The following is a 26090-nucleotide window of genomic DNA, read 5'->3' as shown; positions in this document are numbered from 1 at the left end:
CTAGTTCTGCCTACAAGGATTGTTCTGCACGCACACATGTACAGACACATAACACGACATGCCGTAGTTCCCTGTGGTCATCATGTCCATGTCGCTGTAGCTGTTGCTCATCATCATCTGACCAGGATGGGTCATTCCACACGTACACGGCAACTGCTGCATAGCACAATCACACATTACTTGTAACATCACATGATCGGAATTAAAAGGGGTCATGAACTGAGAAACCTAAGTCCCCTTGATCTTTTGACAGATAAGAGGCCATTGTACTATAAAACATCCTGTAAGTTTCAGAACTCAAAACGTTCTTGTTAGTATAAAAACAGCTTATATTGAAGGCAGTCTGCCAAAATAACAGCTTTTGTAATGTTCTACTCTATGATGGATAAGCACTGCCTCCGCAGAAGATCAACGCCTGCTTCTACATCACTGCCTGTTTAGCCTCGCCCAGTGCTTCTACATCGCTGCCTATTTAGCCCCGCCCACCGATTCCACATCGCTGCCTGTTTAGCCCCGCCCACCGATTATACATTACTGTGTTAAGCCCCGCCCACCGATTCTACATTACTGTATAGTCCCACCCATCAATTCCACTTCGCTGCCTGTTTAGCCCCGCCCACCGATTCCACATCGCTGCCTGTTTAGCCCCGCCCACCGATTCCACATCGCTGCCTGTTTAGCCCCGCCCACCGATTCCACATCGCTGCCTGTTTAGCCCCGCCCACCGATTCCACATCGCTGCCTGTTTAGCCCCGCCCACCGATTATACATTACTGTGTTAAGCCCCGCCCACCGATTCTACATTACTGTATAGTCCCACCCATCAATTCCACTTCGCTGCCTGTTTAGCCCCGCCCACCGATTCCACATCGCTGCCTGTTTAGCCCCGCCCACCGATTCTGCATCACTGTTTAGTCCCGCCCACCGATTCTGCATCACTGCCTGTTTAGCCCCACCCACCGATTCTACATCACTGCTTGTTTAGCCCCACCCACAAATTCCACATCGCTGCCTGTTTAGCCCCACCCACCGATTCTACATCACTGTGAATTGAGATGGGTTTCTCTGCTAAAATGCTGTATTAACCACAGAAGAAGAAATCATAATAAATGATAACTAAACTGTTATAGCTTACCCTGTTGCTTTGCATCCTCTCTTTGCGCTCTTGCAGAGTGGACAGGTAATTGACAGCGGCGTACTCGATCACAGACAGGAAGACAAAGACAAAGCTGACCCACAGGTAAATGTCCACAGCTTTGATGTAGGAGACTCTGGGCATGGAGGCGTTCACTCCAGTGATGATGGTGGACATGGTGAGCACCGTTGTGATGCCTACAAAGAGATCAGGTTGATCAGTTTATTGTAGACGTTTTATGCAGCGTAATGAAATGATGAAATGACACATGCTGCAGTGGTTTGCAGCAAGATGCAATTACACAATTCATTTGAAACATCTCACCCAGAGGAACCCGTGCAGGAACAGCTCGCCGGTCGATCCAGAAGGACACCCATGACAGCATGACCATCAGAGTGGCAGGAAAGTACGTCTGAAGCAGGAAGAAGAAGATATGACGACGCAGAGTGAAGTTGATGTAAAGACGATTGTACCAACCTGCAGAGAAGATTGAAGAGAAAAACCTGGCCAGTTTTAGTCATTACAAAGCACCAGTGATCAAGGTGTACAGCAGGGTTATTGAATTCTGCTCCTGGAGGGAAACTTAGTCAAACACATCTGCCTGTGATAATCAAGTAATACTCAAGACCTTAATTAGCTGATCCTGATGTGTTTAATTGTTGAGTTGGAACTAAACTCTCCAGGTTGTGGCCCTGCAGGAACAGAACTGAATATCCCTGCTAGAGACTGAATAAACTCAAACTCAAAAACTGCACATTCATTTATCTTTTTTTAAAGCTAGTTTGAACATCTATAGCAGTTTAATGTAGAACATTCTTGCCTTGATGCTGATCTCTCAATAAATAGCTTGTTATCAGTATTAATGTTAACTATATTTGAAGTAAATTTAAGTAAGCAATATGAAATTATACTAAGAATTATACTTCAATCATGACAACTCTGAAGATTTTTAGCATGGTGATGGATATGACAATGTTAATGTATTTGGTCTTGGCAGAATAGATCTGCTATGCTGCTGCTGCTGCTGCTGAATTACTGCTGCTGTTGGTTATTGCTGTAGTTGTAGATTATTGCTGCTGCTGCAAGCAAGTACAGGAACTTGCTACTGCCAATGCATACGGCGATACGGTGCTGTGAGTATTTAAGACATACTGCTGCTGCACAAATAGCATATAAAATAAGCCCCCAACAAAGCTGGAAGAAGAAAAAACAATTAAATATGTACTGTATGCTGCTTGTTAGAAAACACTCTCTGTCTTGTTAAGGTTCCATGATATGTCTCACCCCTCCTTTTTTCCCCTCTCTCTTATTCCCCCTCCTTTCTTTCCCTCTCCCTCTCACTCTCCCTCCTCTATCTGTTCTCTCTCTCTTGTATGGTGTTTTAATGTCTCTTACTCATATTCGAGGTAGGCATGCTTAAATGTATACATTAGTTGCTTGGTTCAAATGCCCAAATAAGGAGATGAATGCTGAACTGTGAGGAGGGTTCAGGATTCTTCGCCAGGAAGTCTATTCCTAATATGTACATGTTTTTCTGTATATGTGGCCATTTTATACAAAACACATGTTCTTGGCCAAACATCCTATATGTGTATGTCATTCTATCCTCATTGGTTAAGAGGGTGAAACTCCCCTCGACATGCCTATATAAGATCTGTATTTCTATGAATAAATTGAAGTATTGAGAATACATTTGAATGTGTGTTTTCTTACTTCCCGGACGTATTTACACTTTAGGAGACTGAGAAGATTTCACGGTGGCAAAGAGAATTTACAGAGGGACCAAATTGTTATTTATTAACACTACTGCTATACAATAATATGCTTTAAATCATCCCTATAAGGCAGAAGAAATATAAAAGATAACTGCCCAAATAAGGAGATGAATGCTGAACTGTGAGGAGGGTTCAGGATTCTTCGCCAGGAAGTCTATTCCTAATATGTACATGTTTTTCTGTATATGTGGCCATTTTATACAAAACACATGTTCTTGGCCAAACATCCTATATGTGTATGTCATTCTATCCTCATTGGTTAAGAGGGTGAAACTCCCCTCGACATGCCTATATAAGATCTGTATTTCTATGAATAAATTGAAGTATTGAGAATACATTTGAATGTGTGTTTTCTTACTTCCCGGACGTATTTACACTTTAGGAGACTGAGAAGATTTCACGGTGGCAAAGAGAATTTACAGAGGGACCAAATTGTTATTTATTAACACTACTGCTATACAATAATATGCTTTAAATCATCCCTATAAGGCAGAAGAAATATAAAAGATAACCCCCCCCCCAGAACAAGCAGACCTATTGCCAAGACATATGTACTGCTGCTGCTCTGGAGAGCCATGAGACCGCGTGTTTGCTATCAATGTGAGCCTGGGCCGGCTTTGCCGAATGGCTTAACACTAGTGCACTATTGCTGTGTGTACCTGATCGGTTGACCAGATAGCTTAAACTAGTGACCTGAGTTAAATGTTTCTGGGCTAATTGAAGGTAGACTAAGATAGAAACGCGCACTATGTGTGTCATTAACAAACAGGAATCACACTGTAGGCTGATAGATGAAGTAAGCCCCAGCAACCACCTGACCCAGGCTCGGGGCAGCCTGAGCAAATAGTTTTAAATTTGTCATTCAAGAGTTGTATTTTTTATTTATTTTTTTCATTAATGTTCATCAATGTTACTGCAATGGAAATACTTACCTTTAACTTTTTAATAAGCTAACAAAATATTTGGTGAAAGAATAAATCACTGTACACCTTGTAGTTGTGGTGTCATGTCCAGGACTAATTCTGCTTCAAAAGCAGCTGCTCATTTATTTTGATAATTTAAAATATTTATATTGCATATTAAGAACAATAATGTTTGCATTGTATGAACACATCATTGCTAAATGCACGGCTCGTTCCAAATTAAAATTCGCAACATAGAAATGCTGTGCATGCTGCTGCTGAGAAAAATCTTGATGACTGAATGCCTATGCAATCTGCTTCTACTGCACAAGAGACTCAACTGCTGTAAGCTCCATTAATTAGGCATATAAGTAGGCGAATGCCTATTTTACTCTAACGCGGTTTCACGTTACGATAGGTAAAGCTGTCCGCAATGTATGCAGTGTGATACGGCCAACGCAACAAAACTTCTGCTACTGCTGCTATTTATAATATTCACTAACATTTCAATACTGAGTTGAAGTATATGCTGTTGCTTTTAATGATATTCACAGTTGTAACGGGGCTGACAAGACGTGAGATGTGCGGATTCATTCGCAAAGCTTTATTTAAGCAGAAGACAGAGACGTGGTCATAACAGGCAGGGTCAAACTATGACAAACAGGTATATGGCGGGCAAAACACAAGAATAGTCCTAGGGCTAGCACAGGTCAACGATCGGCAGACAGAATCAAAAAGGGGCAAGACTAAAGGGGTAAATCCAGGAAAACGGGCGAAGACCAGAAACCGAGAAAACAGGCAAGGCAAGGCAATACTAGGCTAGGCTAGGAGGCTAACAATGGCTCTGTAGTGTAGCTATCAACGGATAGGCGCTAAACAATACTCGGCAGAGGGAAGGGATAAGAGTGAGTGTTAAATAGTGAGGGAGTGATATGAAACAGCTGGGTGCAATCAGTGTTGTGCAATTAGTGAACCAGCTGTGTGCAATCAGTGCTGTGAATGATGGGATATGTAGTCTGGGATGATAGGCAACAGTGTGAGTGCGAGAGTCAATGAAAATGGGAAGGGTGACCTCTGATGGTTAGCCGACGGAAGTTCATGGACCGGATTCGTAACAACAGTGTTGTAGTAGGAATTTACTGTTCGAGCTGTTGCGGTTGTCATATTTAATCAGAATTTGCTAAGCATAATTTACTGCTGTTGAATAAGCAAAGTAATAAATGCCTATTGCACTTTAAAGAGTTAATTTACCCTCCATGAGTTATCACTAAAATGTAATGCAACTAATGCACTTTCTGCAGAGTGAGTGTTAAATAGTGAGGGAGTGATATGAAACAGCTGGGTGCAATCAGTGTTGTGCAATTAGTGAACCAGCTGTGTGCAATCAGTGCTGTGAATGATGGGATATGTAGTCCGGGATGATATGCAACAGTGTGAGTGCGAGAGTCAATGAAAATGGGAAGGGTGACCTCTGATGGTTAGCCGACGGAAGTTCATGGACCGGATTCGTAACAACAGTGTTGTAGTAGGAATTTACTGTTCGAGCTGTTGCGGTTGTCATATTTAATCAGAATTTGCTAAGCATAATTTACTGCTGTTGAATAAGCAAAGTAATAAATGCCTATTGCACTTTAAAGAGTTAATTTACCCTCCATGAGTTATCACTAAAATGTAATGCAACTAATGCACTTTCTGCTGCCGCTGCTATATTAGCAACAATAATAATATGACTTGCTATGCATGCTGCTGCTAATATTATTTCTAACCTTGCATCTGTATTTGCTATGCATGCTATAAAATTAGCCAACATTGCAATCTGAATAGCTATGCATACTGCTGCACAAAAGTACTTAGAATTGCTACTGCGGGTTTTTATTAAATGTGAGGCAAAATCATCACAATTAAAAGAACCAAAGACTTAAACTACTTCAGTCTGTGTATATTGAATTTATTTAATACACGAGTTTCACAATTTGAGTTCAATTACTGAAATAAATGAACTTTTCCACAACCTTCTAATTTATTGAGATGAAGAGTTCTATAAACCCTGTTGAATTGAATAGCAAAGTAATAAATGCCTGTTTCACCTAAAGCGTTCACTGCTATATTAGCAACAATAATAATATGACTTGCTATGCATGCTGCTGCTAATATTATTTCTAACCTTGCATCTGTATTTGCTATGCATGCTATAAAATTAGCCAACATTGCAATCTGAATAGCTATGCATACTGCTGCACAAAAGTACTTAGAATTGCTACTGCCCCTTTATTAAATTAACAAACAACCAATTAATGCTTATTTCGCTTTGAAGAGTTCTATAAACCCTGTTGAATTGAATAGCAAAGTAATAAATGCCTGTTTCACCTAAAGCGTTCACTACCATCCAAGCATTATCTTATCACTGAAATTTCATGCAACTAAATGTACTTTCTGCTGCCTCTGCTATATTAGCAAAAATAATAATTGGATTGCCACGCAGGCTGGTGATAATATTTCTAACATTGCGTCTGAATTTTGCTATGTGTGCTGCTGTTATTAAAATTCACTAAACTAGCCATCTGAATAGCTGCATACTGCTATTAACAATTCGCTAATAACGCGATCTGAATTCTATTATACTGCTACTACACTCCATGAAAGTACTATGATTGCTGTAAGCCCAACTGAATACACAAATAGTAAATCCCAGTTTTGTAGAAGGCTCGGCTCCGAAGCGAAAAGCTGATGTGCGTTTGCACGCGCTCTCCTTTTATACCCGCGCTGCGGGGCGGGGTGCGCGTGGCGAAACACGCACGCCAACTGTCATTGGCTTGTTTAGTTAACACTCGAAGGTGATTGGGCTCTCGGGCGAGATCCCAATTCGTCAGTCACTGACGTAACGTTGAACGTGACTGACTGAATGGGAACTACATTGTACATGGGCTACTGATTTGAAATTATTTATTATCAGTAGTATCTTTATATTTTAAACAAATTCCTGATTAATTACCTTTAAACTGTCACTAAAATTACTTTCATAATGAACTCTTAACTATCGCTGAACCAAGGTAAGGAGTGAAATAGAGCTTAGTAATTATTCTTCTCGCAGATAACCTGTGGTAGTTTTACAACTTGTATGTTTCCTAGTTTAAAAATGTAAATCTGACGAAGGCAATAATGCACTGAAATCAGAGTGAAGACCGTTTACTTATCTAGCTGTTGAGTTTCAGAGAAACTCTGAAAGTGCGCTGCAAAATTTCAAGTGAATGCTAGCCAGCCATAAAAATGCAAGGCAGTAAGCTCATTGGCTGCATATGCAACATGAACCAATCAGCTTGTGCCAAGTCCTTTAACTCTCTGAATATCAGTTACGTTAACAACCCATCAGCCTGCGCCATCTAGAGTTTCATGACTGAACTATACTGTATATTAAAATTGGTGATGCAGAGAGTAGAATCAATTCTTTAATATTGTGAAATATATTCACGTGAGACAGATTATAAAAAAAGAAGAAAACAAATGCATGGAAAGGGCCTGTTCAATTGGACCAAATGATTGGAGAATCCCTGTAATTTTACCACAAGATCCAATTATGATATTTTGATTAAAAAAAATTATGAGAAAAAAAGGAAACATATGAATGGATGAATTGTAAATCGATAACAAGCATTAAAAAAAAAAAAAAAAAGTGATGCTTTACCACTATTAGGGTGGTGCCAATGTGACGGGGTTTTTTAAAAAATCTTTGCAAAGCATCCCGTTTTGATTTTCACAGTCAACTATAAACAGAAAAATGATTTAAAGTTATATCACTAGTTTAAGTCATGGGTGTCCAAGTCCTGTTCCTTGAGGGCCACTGTCTTGTAGAGTTTAGCTCCTACACACACACCTGAAAGTGTCTAGTAATCCTGAAGGCCTTGATTAGCTGGTTTAGCTGTGTTTAATTGGGGTTTGAGCTAAACCCTGCAGGACAATGGATTGGACAGCACTGGTGTAAGTGAATAACTGTCCTAACGTTTCAATAACACATTCATTATGGTACTGTCAACTCTTTACTAACGATCACACTATCATCTCAATCAATACAAAATTATTTACATTATTACCATTAGCTTGCAGCAAATGTAGGTTCTTACTTTGGGTTGGCACAGCATAATCTAAATCATGGGTTTTAGATTAATTTAAAGGGTTGGGAAAAGAAAATATGTATGTATCCTTCTAGATACATTTTACTTTTACTTTACCTCTTACTGAACTATCTTTAACTGTTGAGGTCATGCCATTTGGCATCAAAAATGCCAAATAGCTACTTTATCAGTCTTTACTTGTCAGGAATTATAGTATTATGAAACATGACTTAAATTACATGAGACAATACAGAGGATGGTAATGACTGTGACATACCTGTGCTGCTGTAGAAGGCTAGTTTTGTGGTGGTGTGAAACTCCCGAATGAGGAACTGAGAGAGAGAGATCTTCTCATCCGTCTGCAGAGATTTGTTTCCTCTCTTCCAGTACAGCATGAGGTCATCATCAGTATAGGCATCTCCAAACAAAATAACACAAATACATATGAACTCACAAACACGAAGTAAACACAGAATATCCTGCTTTACTCCAAATTACATGACATGAAAATGTTTACATCAGTTGCGTTGTGTTTAGACTCACAGCTCTCAATCTCCAGTGAGCATGTCTGGGTGTCCAGAGGAAAGTGACTGAGATCCATATTGCACATCGCTGTGACTGTAACCCTGTTGAATGTGGTTGGAGTAATTAAAAATTGTGTCACAAATCCACAATATACAGTGGGGGAAAAAAGTATTTAGTCAGCCACCAATTTCTCCCAATCCTTTTCTGGATCATCCAAATGCTCTCTAGCAAACTTCAGACGGGTCTGGACATGTACTGGCTTAAGCAGGGGGACACGTCTGTCACTGCAGGATTTGAGTCCCTGGCGGCGCAGTGTGTTACTGATGGTAGCCTTTGTTACTTTGGTCCCAGCTCTCTGCAGGTCATTCACTAGGTCCCCCCGTGTGGTTCTGGGATTTTTGCTCAGTTCTTGTGATCATTTTGACCCCACGGGGTGAGATCTTGCGTGGAGCCCCAGATTGAGGGAGATTATCAGTGGTCTTGTATGTCTTCCATTTTCTAATAATTGCTCCCACGGTTGATTTCTTCACACCAAGCTGCTTTCCTATTGCAGATTCAGTCTTCCCAGCCTGGTGCAGGTCTACAATTTTGTTTCTGGTGTCCTTTGACAGCTCTTTGGTCTTGCCCATGGTGGAGTTTGGAGTGTGACTGTTTGAGGTTGTGGACAGGTGTCTTTTATACTGATAACGAGTTCAAACAGATGCCATTAACACAGGTAACGAGTGGAGGACAGAGGAGCCTCTTAAAGAAGAAGTTACAGGTCTGTGAGAGCCAGAAATCTTGCTTGTTTGTAGGTGACCAAATACTTATTTTCCACCATAATTTGCAAATAAATTCTTTAAAAATCCTACAATGTGATTTTCTGGATTTTTTTTTCTCATTTTGTCTCTCATAGTTGAGGTATACCTATGATGAAAATTACAGGCCTCTCTCATCTTTTTAAGTGGGAGAACTTGCACAATTGGTGGCTGACTAAATACTTTTTTGCCCCACTGTAGATATATGTGTCCTTTATTTTAGCAGTTTCAGCTGAAAATAATTATACTAAAGGGGGCTGTAACCCCATGAGGAATTAATAAGTAAATAAAATATAAAAAAATCAAATATTATTTCATAATTTCATTCATAATAATCTTATTTGTTTTAAGTGGGATGAATCTTGTTAACAAATAGGCTTTGAACTGATCTGGGACCCTGCATTTTTGCTATCATTTTCAATATGCTTTTATTTCAAATAACCTTTAAATCAGTCATTAACTCTTACACCAAACAAGCAACATAGGCTCATTAGAAAAATATCTCCAATAACTCCAAAACGGTACCTATACATACAATTCACTGCACAACTTTCATTCCTTTTACACAAATTATACTGTCATATACTGTAAACTTGCTTGGTAGCTCACCTAGTACAGTACTGCATTTACATTGTGAAGTGCTCGACTACAAGTCCCATGAAACAAAAATAAAAGAGCTCAACGACTTGTAGAAGTGGGCTAAAATGGTATGGTTGCTTTAGCAAATGTGTTTTTTATCATGTTTGCTTTTGTTAATATTATTAGTTTATGCTGGGATTTAGTGTAGGTGGTATGTACAGTGCCTTGCGAAAGTACTCATACCTCTTCATTTTTTTTCACGATTTGATACATTGCTGCCTTGTGTTAAACTGCTTTAAATTACTTTTTTTCCAATCAATCTACACTCCATATGCCATATTGACAAAGCAAAAACAGAATTGTCACAACTTCGTAAATTTATTAAAAATAAAATACTGAAATAAGTACATTGCATAAGTATCCATACCCTTAACTCAGGGGTTCTCAAACCTGTCTTGGAGGACCCCTAGCCCTGCACATTTTGTATGTCTCCCTTATCAGACACACCAAATTCATGTCTTGCAGTCTCTACTAACGAGCTGATGTGTTGCGTCAGGTGTGTTAGATAAGGGAGACATACAAAATGTGCAGGGCTAGGGGTCCACCAGGACCAATGCCTTAACTAAATATTTAGCTGAAGCACCTTTACAGCCCCAAGTCTTTTTTGTTTGATGCGACAAGCTTTGCTCATCAGCATTTGGCAAGTATCTGCCATTCTTCTCCTCACCTCTTTACCTCTCAAGCTCTGTCAGGTCGGATGGGGGCAGATGCACATTTTCAGGTTTCTCCAGAAATATTTGACTGGGTTCACTGAAGGACATTCACAGAGTTGACTATAAGCCACTCTGGCTGTGTTTAGTTTCATTGTCCTGTTGGAAGGTGAACCTTCTGCCCAGTTTGAGGGTCTGAATGCTCTGGACTGAATTTCCATTACTCTATATTTTGGTGCATTTAGCTTTTCTGAAAAACATCAGACCAGAAAATCTGGTTTCTCAGAGTCTCAGTGTCCTTTATGTGCTTTTTTGCAAATTCCAAGTGTGTTTTCATGTGTTTTCACTGAGGAGAGGATTGAGTCTGGCCACACCGCCATAAAGACTGGATTGGTGGAGTGTTGCAGTGATGTTTGTCCTTCTGTAGGTTTCTCCTATCTCCACATATGATCATGGAGCTCAACTAGAGTGACCATCAGGTTCTTGGTCACCACACCAAACAAAGCCCTTCTCCATCAGTTTCTCAGTTTGTCCAGGAGGCCAGCTCTAGGAAGAGTCCTGGTTGTTTCAAACTTCTTCCATTAAGGGTAACAGAGACTATATGCTTCTGTGACCCTTCAATGAAGCAGATTTGTTTTCTGAACTCTTCCCCATATGTGTGGCTTGACACAAACCTGTTTCTGAGCTCTACACACAGTTATTTTGACTTCAGGGCTTGGTTTTTGCTCTGATATGCATTATCAGCTGTTAGACCTTTTATTAAGACGTGTTCCTTTCCAAATCATACTCATTCAATTGAATTTGTCACAGGTTAACTTCACTCGAGGTGTAGTAACAAAATATGCAATATGAATGCTCCTGAGCTAAATTTCAACTGTCCCAGATAAGGGTATGAGTGTTTATGCAATGGAATCATTTAAGTTTTTTATTTTTAATAAATTTGCAAAGATGTTAAAAACCTGTTTTTTTGTTTTACCATTATAGTGTATGGAGTGTAGATTAATGTGAAAAAATGAATTTAAAGCAGTTTAACACAAGGCAGCAACATAACAAAATGTGAAAAAAATCAAGGGGTATGAATACTTTCCCAAGGCACTGTATTAGGGCATTAACCCTTTAGTGGCAGTTTAAGGACTGCCACAATACGAACAACAGTATAATACCTGTTCTGGATAAATTTAAGCACCAATCACAGGACATTTTACTATGAAAGTGTACGAAATATGCAAGAAGCACTTCTCAAAAGTGTTCAGAAAAAGACATTAACTTAGGTCAATAACTGCCATTTAAGGCCAAGGATCAGGATTGAGGTGGACATACTACATAGCTCCCCAAGCAAAATAATGGAGCTACCACTGTACCATGATAAAAGGCTGGTTAAAAAAGGCTATGCCATTAGATTTGCACTAATACATCTTTGCACAAACCAAGGATTTCTTTCCTTGAAACCCACAATCAGTGACACACACACCTGGATGGAGCTGGATGGAAAGCAATTCCTTTCATCAAGCAGAACCCCACAAACACAGCATAGAAATGAAAGATCAGGGACTTGCTTTCAATGTCTGTCTAATCCCATGAAGTAGCTCCCAATGTACACTTGTCCTGACACTGCAAACCCTGGAAGTCCTCCATTTTTTCTCTTTAGCAACTTTCTGTGCCTACTCCTCACTTTTCCTTGCCTGTATATTCTTTAGTAGAGAACGCCACTGTGCTAAAACATCTCATTGTCCCTTATTCACTCAAAGTACATGTTATTGCTAGTGGAGAATGCGGGCAGCTTTAATAAAAGCGCTAATGACTTCTCATTAACTCGCACATCTTACTCCTGCAGATCCAGCCTCCTATGCCGATCAGGGCTTGACATTAACACCCGCCAACCCGCCAAATGCGGGTGGATTTTAGCAGTGGCGAGTAACACAGTCACTCCCACTAGTCACGCAGCCTGTCTGTGAGAGAACCTCGTGGAGAAATGAAAACAAATGAACCCAACTGCACACAGAAGAAACCTAAAAATGTAACTTAGTTTTTATATTTATTAGGGGTGACCTCAAATAGTCGAAGATTCGATGCTTCGATAGGAGGAGCCTGATTCGACTACAAATCTCACAGTCGAATATTCGCGGGGTGTTATGATCATGCCATTTTGGCTGTATGGGGGTGCTCAAATGTCTGATTTCACACAGAACTACTGGTTTTCTCCCGATAAGTTAATATACAACCTATTAAAATAATGCTGTAAATAAGAATCTGAAAAGAAAGAAGCTTCAAATAAATATTTAAACATGCGTGAATAAATCCAACCACTCCTATAGATTTAAGTTTCACTTTCCATAATCCGTGACCGACAGAGGAGCATCTTGGCGGCAGGGATTTCAGGGCTTGGTTTTTGCTCTGATATGCATTATCAGCTGTTAGACCTTTTATTAAGACGTGTTCCTTTCCAAATCATACTCATTCAATTGAATTTGTCACAGGTTAACTTCACTCGAGGTGTAGTAACAAAATATGCAATATGAATGCTCCTGAGCTAAATTTCAACTGTCCCAGATAAGGGTATGAGTGTTTATGCAATGGAATCATTTAAGTTTTTTATTTTTAATAAATTTGCAAAGATGTTAAAAACCTGTTTTTTTGTTTTACCATTATAGTGTATGGAGTGTAGATTAATGTGAAAAAATGAATTTAAAGCAGTTTAACACAAGGCAGCAACATAACAAAATGTGAAAAAAATCAAGGGGTATGAATACTTTCCCAAGGCACTGTATTAGGGCATTAACCCTTTAGTGGCAGTTTAAGGACTGCCACAATACGAACAACAGTATAATACCTGTTCTGGATAAATTTAAGCACCAATCACAGGACATTTTACTATGAAAGTGTACGAAATATGCAAGAAGCACTTCTCAAAAGTGTTCAGAAAAAGACATTAACTTAGGTCAATAACTGCCATTTAAGGCCAAGGATCAGGATTGAGGTGGACATACTACATAGCTCCCCAAGCAAAATAATGGAGCTACCACTGTACCATGATAAAAGGCTGGTTAAAAAAGGCTATGCCATTAGATTTGCACTAATACATCTTTGCACAAACCAAGGATTTCTTTCCTTGAAACCCACAATCAGTGACACACACACCTGGATGGAGCTGGATGGAAAGCAATTCCTTTCATCAAGCAGAACCCCACAAACACAGCATAGAAATGAAAGATCAGGGACTTGCTTTCAATGTCTGTCTAATCCCATGAAGTAGCTCCCAATGTACACTTGTCCTGACACTGCAAACCCTGGAAGTCCTCCATTTTTTCTCTTTAGCAACTTTCTGTGCCTACTCCTCACTTTTCCTTGCCTGTATATTCTTTAGTAGAGAACACCACTGTGCTAAAACATCTCATTGTCCCTTATTCACTCAAAGTACATGTTATTGCTAGTGGAGAATGCGGGCAGCTTTAATAAAAGTGCTAATGACTTCTCATTAACTCGCACATCTTACTCCTGCAGATCCAGCCTCCTATGCCGATCAGGGCTTGACATTAACACCCGCCAACCCGCCAAATGCGGGTGGATTTTAGCAGTGGCGAGTAACACAGTCACTCCCACTAGTCACGCAGCCTGTCTGTGAGAGAACCTCGTGGAGAAATGAAAACAAATGAACCCAACTGCACACAGAAGAAACCTAAAAATGTAACTTAGTTTTTATATTTATTAGGGGTGACCTCAAATAGTCGAAGATTCGATGCTTCGATAGGAGGAGCCTGATTCGACTACAAATCTCACAGTCGAATATTCGCGGGGTGTTATGATCATGCCATTTTGGCTGTATGGGGGTGCTCAAATGTCTGATTTCACACAGAACTACTGGTTTTCTCCCGATAAGTTAATATACAACCTATTAAAATAATGCTGTAAATAAGAATCTGAAAAGAAAGAAGCTTCAAATAAATATTTAAACATGCGTGAATAAATCCAACCACTCCTATAGATTTAAGTTTCACTTTCCATAATCCGTGACCGACAGAGGAGCATCTTGGCGGCAGGGATTTAAAACTTTAACAAGACTCAAATTGTCACAGGCAGAGTGAAAGACTGAATTTTTTCTGGACATTATGTTGTATAAATAATGAAGCATATTCTATATGAGATAAATTATTAGTTAAATCCCATTGATGAAAAACCTGCTATCAAATGCGTCATTCTACTGGTCATCTTCAGCGCACGCAGCTCAAAACAGAAATGCAGAACATTAATAACTACTGTCATATACATAACATTATAATGAGAGCACTATTGTAAAAAATGTTGTGAATTTTTAGGGTTTCGCTGACGTTTAATGTTAACTATCTTTTAATCAAAACATAAAACATTATTTACCCCATTTGTATCTGAGAGGTGTCCGTTACACATTTTCCCTGTGTGTTAACGTAATTATGACTGTCGAATGTCTGACTTGACTCTTGGTAATGTATTTTGCCCCGCCCCCAAAACACATGGTTTGACTATCAGTCGAATATCGGCAAGATTCAAAAATTCAGATTCAACTATGAAAATCCTTAGTCGAGGACACCCCTAATATTTATAACATACAGCCTAGTTAAGCAACATGACGTGACCAAGAGAGTGACGTTTTCCCTGAAAACCACGATTACAAATTTGACATTTTATACAAGAGTTAAAACGAGTAGTTAATATACATTTTAGTTCAATATTTGAATTTGAATTTATTGAAAGGATATATTGTCAACTTTGACTGTTTTTGCTCGATTAGGTTAATGAAAATAGTTCTGAACAAAGATCAGAGCAGAACAGTCGCGCATCTCTGAGCAACACACAGCGGTTTTTTGTTACTGAATGATTTGCGTTTTTGAATTTTGAATCATTTGAGTCATTGATTCAGTGGTCCATTCATAAAGACAGGTACTTGCATCATTCTTGCTTCATCAGCCATCTGAACGAATCATTTGAAGGCATGCTTTAATGACTATTAGGGAAAAATCTGCTTCCAAGTCAAAATTATTTAATGTACACAGAAATTATTCACATTCTGAAACACCTCATAAGAGAAACTGTTGCACAACTGATCTGAGGACATGAAGAGAACTCTGCCGCACATAAATAAATCATGGAAACTGCAACCATGGTTGTCTTGGCTGTTGTGGAGATAGCACACACACACATCACACAGCTAAGAAGCCTTTGAAGAAAAATTTGGAGAAAAATGGAAGTAAAAAAAATCCATGTTTTGGGCACAATCTCCACTTTTCTGTGAACGAAGCATTAGGAGTAGACAGGGTCTGCATATCTCCAACAATGTTTTTTTTTTTTATCAAGGTGCTGCTGTCGGTGGAGTCAAAAGATAATTACATCATCATTAACCTGCAGGCTGCACTCTGCGAGTGGGGCTGCGAGATAATAATAAATAAAAAGTGTGGGGCTGCTGTGAGTGCAGGCAGTCTATAGGCAGCATCCATATTTCAGCCCAGTGGCATGACAACACTGGCCCTCGTGGCCAAAAAAACCCAGACCGGCCCACCAGGAATTCTCCTGGTGCCCCCAATTAGCCAATCTTTATTTGTAAGCAAATACAGCAGCCTACCTTGATTCAAGGTTTGACAGCATTGTGGCAAAAATGAAGTCAAACAAAGTTTCTATGAGGTGAGGAAAACAGACCCGCTTGGTCTTGGACTAGTAAATTCAAGATGTGATTAGCTAAACGCTGAGCTCTTGGTGTACAACCAAATGCCAGAAATAGGAGAATCCACTTTTTTATGGAATAAATAATACAAACCTGATTCCAAAAAAGTTGGGACACTGTACAAATTGTGAATAAAAACAGAATGCAATGATGTGGAAGTTTCAAATTTCAATATTTTATTCAGAATACAACATAGATGACATATCAAATGTTTAAACTGAGAAAATTTATCATTTTAAGGGAAAAATAAGTTGATTTTAAATTTCATAGCATCAACACATCTCAAAAAAGTTGGGACAAGGCCATGTTTACCACTGTGTGGCATCCCCTCTTCTTTTTATAACAGTCTGCAAACGTCTTGGGACTGAGGAGACAAGTTGCTCAAGTTTAGGAATAGGAATGTTGTTCCATTCTTGTCTAATACAGGCTTCTAGTTGCTCAACTGTCTTAGGTCTTCTTTGTCGCATCTTCCTCTTTATGATACCTCCAGCTGTTCCTTATATGTACATTTAACTTTTCCGGCCTCTTATTGCTACCTGTCCCAACTTTTTTGGAATGTGTAGCTCTCATGAAATCCAAAATGAGCCAATATTTGGCATGACATTTCAAAATGTCTCACTTTCAACATTTGATATGTTATCTATATTCTATTGTGATTAAAATATAAATTTATGAGATTTGTAAATTATTCCATTCCTTTTTTACTCACAATTTGTACAGTGTCCCAACTTTTTTGGAATCGGGTTTGTATATATACCTGATAAGGAATTAATATGAAGACATTATGCATTCAGAAAGTATTCAGCTCTCTTCATTTTTCCACTGTTACAGTGCAGTCTTTTAAATTTTTTATGAATTTGTAGTTATGGTTTTTGATTTGTCGTTTTGGGTGTACACTGATGTAAAAAAAAATCTATTACTAAAAGCATTTTAGATTATCTGCATTAGTCTGCATCATAACAAACTGTGGAAAACGGAGGGGGTTAGAATCCTTTCTGAATGCACTGTATATAGCAAAACCCTACAGACCAGCCATCTGGTCTTGGATAAAAGGACAGATACTAGATTAAATGGTTGAGAGGGTGTAGGGAGGAGCTGGCATAACAGATTGATTTATAGATTGCAAATCGAGATGTACATAGAAGAATAAAGTAATTTAGTCCAGCAGACTGGGTGTGGGAGGGGTCTAAGATTAAAACTCACCAATGAGCCAGCTTTGTGTCTGAATCTACATGTGGCTTGCATTAATCCCACAGATTCCCACATATTAATCCACACATTCACTCATCTAGAGCAAAAACCAGGATCAGCACCTCCTAGAGATGACAGATCTTGGTCAAACAAAAAACCGTAATAGCAAACATGGAGATACTAAATGTCAAAAAAGTCTTTGTTGGTTTATATCAAAGAGCGTTGATGGAAAAACAAGATATTTTTGTTTACTGAGCAAATCTGAGTCTCTGAGTCTCTATGTCATACATTTACAGCAAAGCTGGATGTAACATAACTATTCTGATGGCTGGCAATCTGTTTCTCGAGCTTTGATTTGGATTAAATTGAGCGTTTCCACTGTTCGGAGAGGTCAATTGTTAAAAAGAAAAAGCAAAGCCTCAGTAAAATGTCAGAGCTTTGTGGTACGATCCTCAGAATGCATGTGGGTGTGAGTGATCTGTGACACTTACCTCAAGCTGTAGAGCACTTTGCCATCAGGATGCACTCGGAGCATGACGTTCTCCGTGGTGGTGTCATGGATGAAGGATCGTTTGGAATGGACAAAAAATATGTCAGGTACCCAGATTTTCTTCACCAGCCGGCCATCAAAGGTCATGCTCTGGTTGGTGTTACTGGGAAAGGACAGTCGCTCATCCTTCCAGTAATGTCTCAGGTACAGGGTCATGGTGAAGTCCTGAAGCATACGATCCAATCAGCCATTCGTCTTAACATAAACAGTTTAAACAGTAGCCTCATTTCTATCCCAAGAGCCCTCTATATAAGAAAAAAACTGGCTATTTGTCAACACATCTAGGGTGCTTGGAAAGGTTACTGGTTGCTGAATTTGAGCTTTTGCGCTAATCCAAATCATGTGGCACAATCTCAGAGTGGAAAAGATCAGGATAGCACTGAAGCATTCATGATGCACTCTGAAATCTGTAAGCCATATTTAAAAACACACGTGCCAGTCTCCTACCATATCTACTTCAGAGATGGTGTCCAGACTCTCAAGCTGAACATCAACACCCACGGGTATCGCAGGCCCTGAAATGAAGAAAAATTTGCTTTAAACAGTCTTCCAATGCACTAGTTGTAAAAATGTGATAGATTTTAACTTAAAGGGGGTCATGTGATGCAATTTCAAGTTTTCCTCTCTCTTTGTTCATGTTCAGCTGTAACATGAGACTAAAGTCTCAAACTCAAAAGAGAGATATTCTTTATAAAAGTTAAACGGCTTCCTAAAACGCTTCATTCAAACACACCCCCACATATCTACATCACGGTGTTGGAAGATGTGCATAACACCACCCAAATGTTTACACAAAGAAAGAATGTGTAACTTTTATTCTTGCTGTAGTATTGTCGCTGCCACCTTGTCATGGAGATGCTATGTGTTTCCAAATATGGTAAGGGGCGTAACATTTCCGTCACACGCTTGAGGTATCCGGCCAATCACAATGCACTGCATAGCTGGCCAATCACAGCACACCTCGCTTTTCAGAACGATGAGCTTTGCAAAAATCGACTGAATCGTTTCAGAAAGGCGGGGCATAGAGGAGAAACAATAATGTACAGTATGTGGAAAATAATGTTTTTTTAACCTTAATCCGCGTAAACACATTGCAATACACCAAATACACAAAATAATTTTCTTTTTAGCATCGTTATATGACCCCTTTAAAACACTACTCAGCAAGTCTATGCATTCATTAACCACTTCAATAACATTATAGTTATTACATTAACATAGTGTGATCTAAGCAAAAGCTTTTGATAGATTAGGTCTATGCTCATCTGGATGCATGCCACATCGGCGGGCTTAAGGTGGTCAGGCTGGTTTTGGAACGTGATAACTGGTTTGTTATTAGTACAAGGTGGTCTACCACCCCATACCATCATACCAAACCAGGGTGATCAAGGTCTAAGACAAGGATGCCCAATCTAGCACCTTGAGGGCTACTTTCCAGCGGAGTTTAGCTCCAGCCCTAAATAAACATGCTTGAACCAAATAATCAAGGTCTTCAGGATCACTACAAAGGTATGTTGGAGCAAGTGCTAAACTCTGCAGGACAGTGGCCCTCCAGGATATGATTTAACCTGGGCTCCACCAGCTGCTAGTCTATCTGATCAATCATCTAGATCCACTTGGAGCAGCTGATCTGAGTAGCACATTGACTGCCATATGGAATCGCATGTTACAATATGGCTATCCAGGCCCTTTATATGACATGAACATGTAATATAAAGATTAGTGAACAGATTTAAAATCTTTACTTGTAAGCAGCTGTTACGTCATCTAAAGATAAAGAGGAATGTTACACAAAACAAAACACTCAAAAAATGCAATTTCCCACAAATACATACATTTTGTAGTTGACCATTCAGTCACCTTTTAAGTACCACAGTAAAGGTCTTTGTAATTATAAAATGATGTGCCTGTCCATTTCTTTGAACACTTCAACAGCATTTCATATAGAAGATTAGCTTAAAGGGGTCATATGATGCTTTTTTAAAGATCATTATTTTGTGTATTTGATGTAACAGAATATGTTGACATGCTTTAATGTTCAAAAAACACATTATTTTTCAACTACTGTACATTATTGTAGATCCTCTATGCCCCGCCTCTCTCAAACGCTTCGTTTTCACCAAAGCCCCCTCCTTTGACAAGCGCAGTCTGCTCTGATTGGCCAGCTGACCCAGTGCATTGTGATTTGCCGAAAACCACAAGCACGCGTCGGAAATGTAACGCCCCTTACCATAATCGCTTCAGCTTTCAAAGTAAATATCAAGACAGTTAATAATGTCGTTAGTTTTACCATCAGTTCAAGCCCGAAAGAGGGACAGAGTCACGTGACAGACACAGTGATGATGCAGTACACAAGCCACGGTTAAGACAGCTGACGTGCTATGATTTCTGACAGACTGCTCACTCTCCTGTGATGTGACCCTGTTCCCCTCACACACACACACACACACACACACACACGGCGCGTTACTCTGCGCTGCGCAAAACTCCGCATTTGAACAGTCAATAGCAAATACTTAAACTAATAACAAAACATACTTACAGTCACTGATTCAGAAGCACCAGATTGTCATAGCAAAGTTTTTTTTCTAAAAAATTTTTTAGAATTAGCCTTTGTGCACAGCCAGCCTCGTACTCTTCTAAGTTCAAAAAACTGTCATCCATAAAATGTGTTGCACAAATTTGAACATCTGGGTTGTGCTGTTCTGTTATAAATAAATCTTAACCAATGATTGCTAATTGCATCTACTTCCGGAAGAACAAATAAAGTGCTTTTGCTTTCGCACTGAAACACACAGCGTCTCCCTGACATGCTGCTTCAACACTACTGCTGTTCCTGAAACCACGCCTTCTTTCTTTGCGTGCACATTTGGGCGGCATTATGCTAATATTTCCACATAGTGACGTAGATATGTGGGGGCGTGTTAGAACGAGCCGTTTTAGGTAGGCGTGGTTAACTCTTAACTTTTATAAAGAATATCTCTTTGGATTTGAGACTTTAGTCTTTGCAACTTTACAGATCTTCTTTATGCACCAAGAGCTTGTAACACTCCAAAGAGAAAGGCAAACTTGATATCGCATCATATGACCCCTTTAAATGCAAGCTATTAAAATTTCTGCCACGTTCTAGTAAATCTGTATGTCCTTGTTTAGCACTCAGCAGTGTAAAAACTTGCATGAAACTTGAGAAAAGCAAAAGAAATGCGCGAAAACATGAAATGTCCTTTCTTCACCTTAGGACAATATTTTCATAACCTTTAATCTGGGTTTGATCTGACCGTAGTATTTACAGTTGGTGTGAACTTTAGTGAAGATACGGGCAGATAAGTGAATGCTTGTGGCACAGAGCCACGGTAAATCAGTGTCATAATCGGGCCTGAGCTTATGTAAAGCTGATTGCCTGTGATGTCAGTTCAAATCCTACACAAATCTGAGTCTTGTGGTGTTTATTAAGATCTGCTGGTATTTCGTATCGGTCATTAATGCATTAATGATAAAAATAGACTGAATATTAATCCATATGCATCACAAATAAAGCCAATAAAGTAATATAACGAGCAAGTAGAAATCAACAACAACAAAATAAAGTATACTCTAAAAAATGCTGGGTTAAATATAACCCAGCGCTGGGTTAAAAAGGGACAACCCAGCGGTTGGGTTCAAAACAACCTAACCGCTGGGTCAAAACAACCCAATAGCTGGGTTTGTCCCTTTTTAACCCAGCGCTGGGTTATATTTAACCCAGCATTTTTTAGAGTAATCGTTGATTGGTTTTGATTTAACATAAATGTAACAATAAAATGTAATGATTACATTTATGTGTTAATTTATATGCTCTTTAGCATAACCAACGATAAACTTTATTATTTACTGTATATCTGTTATGATTAAAATACTTAAACTAGAATACATATTTTGTTTTAGACGACTTTTCTGCATAGCCCATCATTTCTAGCTCTATAGGTAGCCTGGAAACTCTTCAAAAGTGCTTTCAATCTTCTGTTTTTGGGGCTCAACGCATTCTTCTCATCTTACCTCCAAAGCCAGGCCTCATGGTGAAGTCATGGCCATCTAACTTGAGGAGCTGTTCTGATTTCGTAACAGGAGCTTTTGTGACATCTGGACTTCTCATTGGTAAAGTGCTGTTAAACACAAAAAATCACAGTAAATGTCAAAACAGCTCCAATGCAGACAGAATTGGTTGACTGGTTAATTAATATACTAATACTACTTTATATTACATTTAAAAAGCAAGACTGTAAACCTCTCTGAGACCTCTCACAAATCTTAGCAATGTGGTTATATACATATGATATTTTTATAAAAGGTGAGCAAATTAAATTAAGTGTATATTTGTGCTACCTGCCAGGTTTATGTGCTTCTCTCTCTGTTCTGGTGGTTTCTCGTTTGGATCTGATAGGATGCAGGATTTGACATTATTAGATATCAGAACATAACAACAACAACAACAACAAGTCAGCAAATCAATTAGGCACTTTAATGATTATGCTGAATAAATAAATGAATAAATAGCAAGCAAGCATTTTGTTTTTATATTAATACTCTATCCATAAAGGGAAGAGTTATATTCTGCATAAATACAACATCAAAAATAATCAATGAAACAATGTGAGTGAAAAAGGAAAAAAAAAATCTTTGTTTGTTATTTCCGTCTTTTGCTTTAATGATGCTAGAAATGATGATCAGATTTTGAGAATGTTCCAAACAGCATCTTGTGTGTTTTAGCAGAAGCAAGAAAATCTGAGCATCTGTACAGAGGATTTCACATAATCAGTGACACACTGAGCTAGAAATTGTTCATTATGGCATGTTTCATTGTTCTATTTTTTTAAGTTTTATTTATCTTTTTATACAATGGTATTGTCTGCATGAATAAGTTGTGCAGACACGTTTATTTAAAGTAGGTTAATATATTGTGTTATAAATTATACCTTTTCCGATATTTACTTTTATAAAAATCGCAACTATATGGCACAGAAAAAACAGAGATTTGTTAATAAAACAACTAATTTGTGCAAAACTCATCACTCACTGGCAATGGTACATTGACATCCCATCTACCCTTCAGCGCTACCCTACACCTTCTTCTTCAGGTTTTTTTTTTTTTTTCAACGTTTGTCATGAAGAATGGTTGAATGCATGAGTGAGGTGATGCACTCACCTGGTTTGGCTGCATGTCTGAAGCACCTGTCCGCGCAGCTGCAGCGCTCCAGTGGAGAAAAAACACGCGCAAAGCAGAAAGCAGACATCAGCGTGCATGATACCCACATCAACCTACAGCCACGCAAATCCCGTTAAAACTGATTAAAACAGCACTGGAGGACTCTTAAAGACGATCCATTGCCACGGTGCAAGCCTGTGAATACGTGCCATGTACCGCACTCAGATGCGTTTAATCTGCGTTAATGTGAAGGTCAGATCTGCTGTCTGCTGCAGCCTTGCTGTCTCATATCCAGGAGGAGCTTTCGCAGGTTAGAGGGTGAAACAGACATTTGCTGGCTGTATATTATGTAATGTTCGGTGGGTATTACGTGCTATCTGAATTACACTTACATAATCGAGTGGTATAGTCACTCAGCATTGTTCTAATATCCTCCAAATGGTATTTCTGGTGGTGGTGGTTAAGATTCCAAGGGCCCGACGTCAAAGGGGGCCCCCTGAGGGGGGAACACCATTTATGAGGGGTTTCTAACGATGCTGCATGCTTAAATAAACTTGTTTTCCTTTAGCATTCACTTGAATTGCATGTCTATTAAACACATTTTCCACATGAGTCCTAGGGTCTGGTTTGGGTCTCTGTGTCAGAATCCTTTAGTTTCATGATATCTACCTTGTTGTTGTTGTTCTAGTTTTGTTTTACCATGGGCTGTTTTTGTTTTCAGCTCGTTTGGCTGTAGTCTGGCTTCACTTATGTTTTTGCCTGGACAAATTTAGATTTGTATTTTTCCCTTTTATTTATAAAGAGATTGAGTTCAGACAGCCTGTGCTTGAGTTCTGTTATCAATCAGCACAGTGTGAGTACAATGAATGTTCAGATTTGATTACTATAGTTGTCATTTGGTTTTTGACTATATGTATTGATGCAGTCTACAAGTGCAATAAGTGAGGTCGATGTAGCTAGACCTGACCTTCTGATGACACCTGAGTGTATGTCCATGATATCTGGTAGCCCACATTGAATAATGAGCTGCAATGCCTTCCCTGACCCTGTAGAACTTCACGCTACTAGGCGGAGTTACTTCCATAACAGGCTATTATGCAATAAGTTGGCTGTTGTCGGTAGGGAGACTGGCCAAGATATTTAATGTCATGTAGCTATCTTTAATATTTGAAAAAAGGAGGCTCTAACACTGCAGGTGTATGTAGGTGTGTGTTTCATCGTGTCCTTTAATCCTTGATTATCTCCATAGTTTCACAATTGTTCAGTCAGTGGTTGTTGTCCTGACGCACTGTCCTTGTTTCAACTTTCTCTCTTTATACATCCTCCGTACCATCTGTGATCAGGCCAATGACCATTATGTCATCCACAAACTTCAATGACTTGAGTTTTGTAACTCAATCATAGATGCTGTAGGGATTTCTAAATATGAACAGACACTGATATCAGCCATCATGAGGTCCAGATTAATTTAATCAAGAGTTGCCACAGAGAGCTTTTGTATGAGGACTGAAAATACCGCGTGATGCCTCGTGATCCAATGAAAAGAACTATTATATGTATGCACAGGAAGTGGCTATGTTAATCACGCCCTCGGGCCGGCAAGCACGGGATATCTATGCATGACTGTCACATGTCTTGTGACCACCTACTTCCTGCCCTGTCTGAAACCCTTACGTGTCTTGTGTCACAGACAAAGAAACAGAACCTTGCATGACGATTTTAAAAGACAAATCATTTAAAAAGTAGTGAAAATGTATCCACTGCATGTGTTATGCCGTATATATATATATATATATGTGTGATGTGTTTATTGGAATCTATGATATTTTTAATATTTGCCTTATAACACTTTTTAGCAGACAAAGCATTTAATATGCATGTAAGAGATGTGATGTTTAATATCGGGTGAAAGCTTGTCTTATTCGCCGAACATTGGTGTTAGTGAAACTTTTATATTATGTATCATTCTCTGGTGATAATACTTTTATCAGATGTTATTGAAAACTTCCAGAAATACGCCCCACGGAGCATGTGACTTGTGCATGAAAAAAAAAAGAACCACACAGGGCGTGGCTAAGCCCTGCAACAGCGTCCGATTGGAAGATTGCGTCGTGGGGCGGACCTAAGGTCAGCCTGCTTAAAAATGGACACAATGCTCTTGCTCGCAGGCTCGCTCTCTCACTCAAAAGAACTTTGGCTTTCACCTTGGTCAGCGCGACAAAGCGCCCCACGCCGTAACATCGCACAAGCGAGACCATCTAAGAACTCAAACACTTCAGTTGAAGCTTCGTAACTCTGCAGAAAGCAAAGACTTGCAAACTCAGGCTTTTAGCAGGACTGCTGAAGCCTCTTCCGTAACCCGGCAACCAACCAACCCAATGAGGGCTTTTCCAAAAGGACGTCATTCCGACGTCACCGCAACAGCCAATCAGCGAAGGAATTTCCCTCCAGCAGCCATCAAGCAGCCAAACCAGGAAACTCAGTTTTCAGCTGTCAACCCAGCAGAACGCAAGTAAACGAACAAATTCTTATCTCTGCTGAACTGGTGAACGAGCTAATTTAAGCAGTAAACAGAAGCTAAAATTCTCTGCTTCGGGAATTCTCTCAGGTGATTTTAAAACCACTCATGAAAACGAGTTTAGAACTTTGAACATCATGCAACTCCGTTAACTCAATCCTTCAATTTTCTGAGCTGTATATATGTGTGTGTATGTGTGTTTAGCTTAGTTTTGATGTAATCTAGGATAGCCAATAAAATGCATGTTTCATTTATAGAAAATCATTGTTTGGTGTCATATAATTTCAAGGTTAAACCCTTTTTGCCAAAAAGATCCCTTGCTACCTAGCTCGTAGCTTACTTATAATAATTACTATAATAGCTTACTTATAAAATTGTGTTGACCGTGGCCAGGAAAATACATATTCCATTTGTTAAAATATACT

General features: G+C 39.2%; 1 protein-coding gene across 1 annotated transcript; it reads right to left on the bottom strand.

The window, feature by feature from the left end:
- Positions 1–23245, bottom strand: gabrr1 (gamma-aminobutyric acid type A receptor subunit rho1). Its single transcript, XM_016237573.1, has 10 exons — positions 23148–23245; positions 22328–22378; positions 22001–22107; positions 18413–18480; positions 17907–18130; positions 8465–8547; positions 8199–8339; positions 1460–1612; positions 1136–1332; positions 1–156 (listed from the first exon to the last, which is right to left on the bottom strand). Exons 1-10 carry the CDS (start codon positions 23243–23245, stop codon positions 1–3), a joined length of 1278 nt encoding a protein of 425 aa, XP_016093059.1.
- Between the last annotated feature and the right edge of the window lie 2845 nt (positions 23246–26090).

Source organism: Sinocyclocheilus grahami, unplaced genomic scaffold (assembly GCF_001515645.1).
Source record: "Sinocyclocheilus grahami isolate Dianchi unplaced genomic scaffold, SAMN03320097.WGS_v1.1 scaffold519.1, whole genome shotgun sequence".
Taxonomy (NCBI): domain Eukaryota; kingdom Metazoa; phylum Chordata; class Actinopteri; order Cypriniformes; family Cyprinidae; genus Sinocyclocheilus; species Sinocyclocheilus grahami.
This window is presented reverse-complemented; position numbering and strand designations above follow the sequence as displayed.

Bases quoted from the DNA above. Each gene is read 5' to 3' on its own strand.
- gabrr1 (XM_016237573.1), bottom strand. From the start codon at position 23,245: ATGCACGCTGATGTCTGCTTTCTGCTTTGCGCGTGTTTTTTCTCCACT. The intron at 18,131-18,412 runs GTAGGAGACTGG...CGTATGCTTCAG, and splicing joins CCATCTCTGAAGTAGATATG to GACTTCACCATGACCCTGTA. The intron at 1,613-8,198 runs GTATGTCACAGT...TCTTCTCTGCAG, and splicing joins AGCCTTCTACAGCAGCACAG to GTTGGTACAATCGTCTTTAC.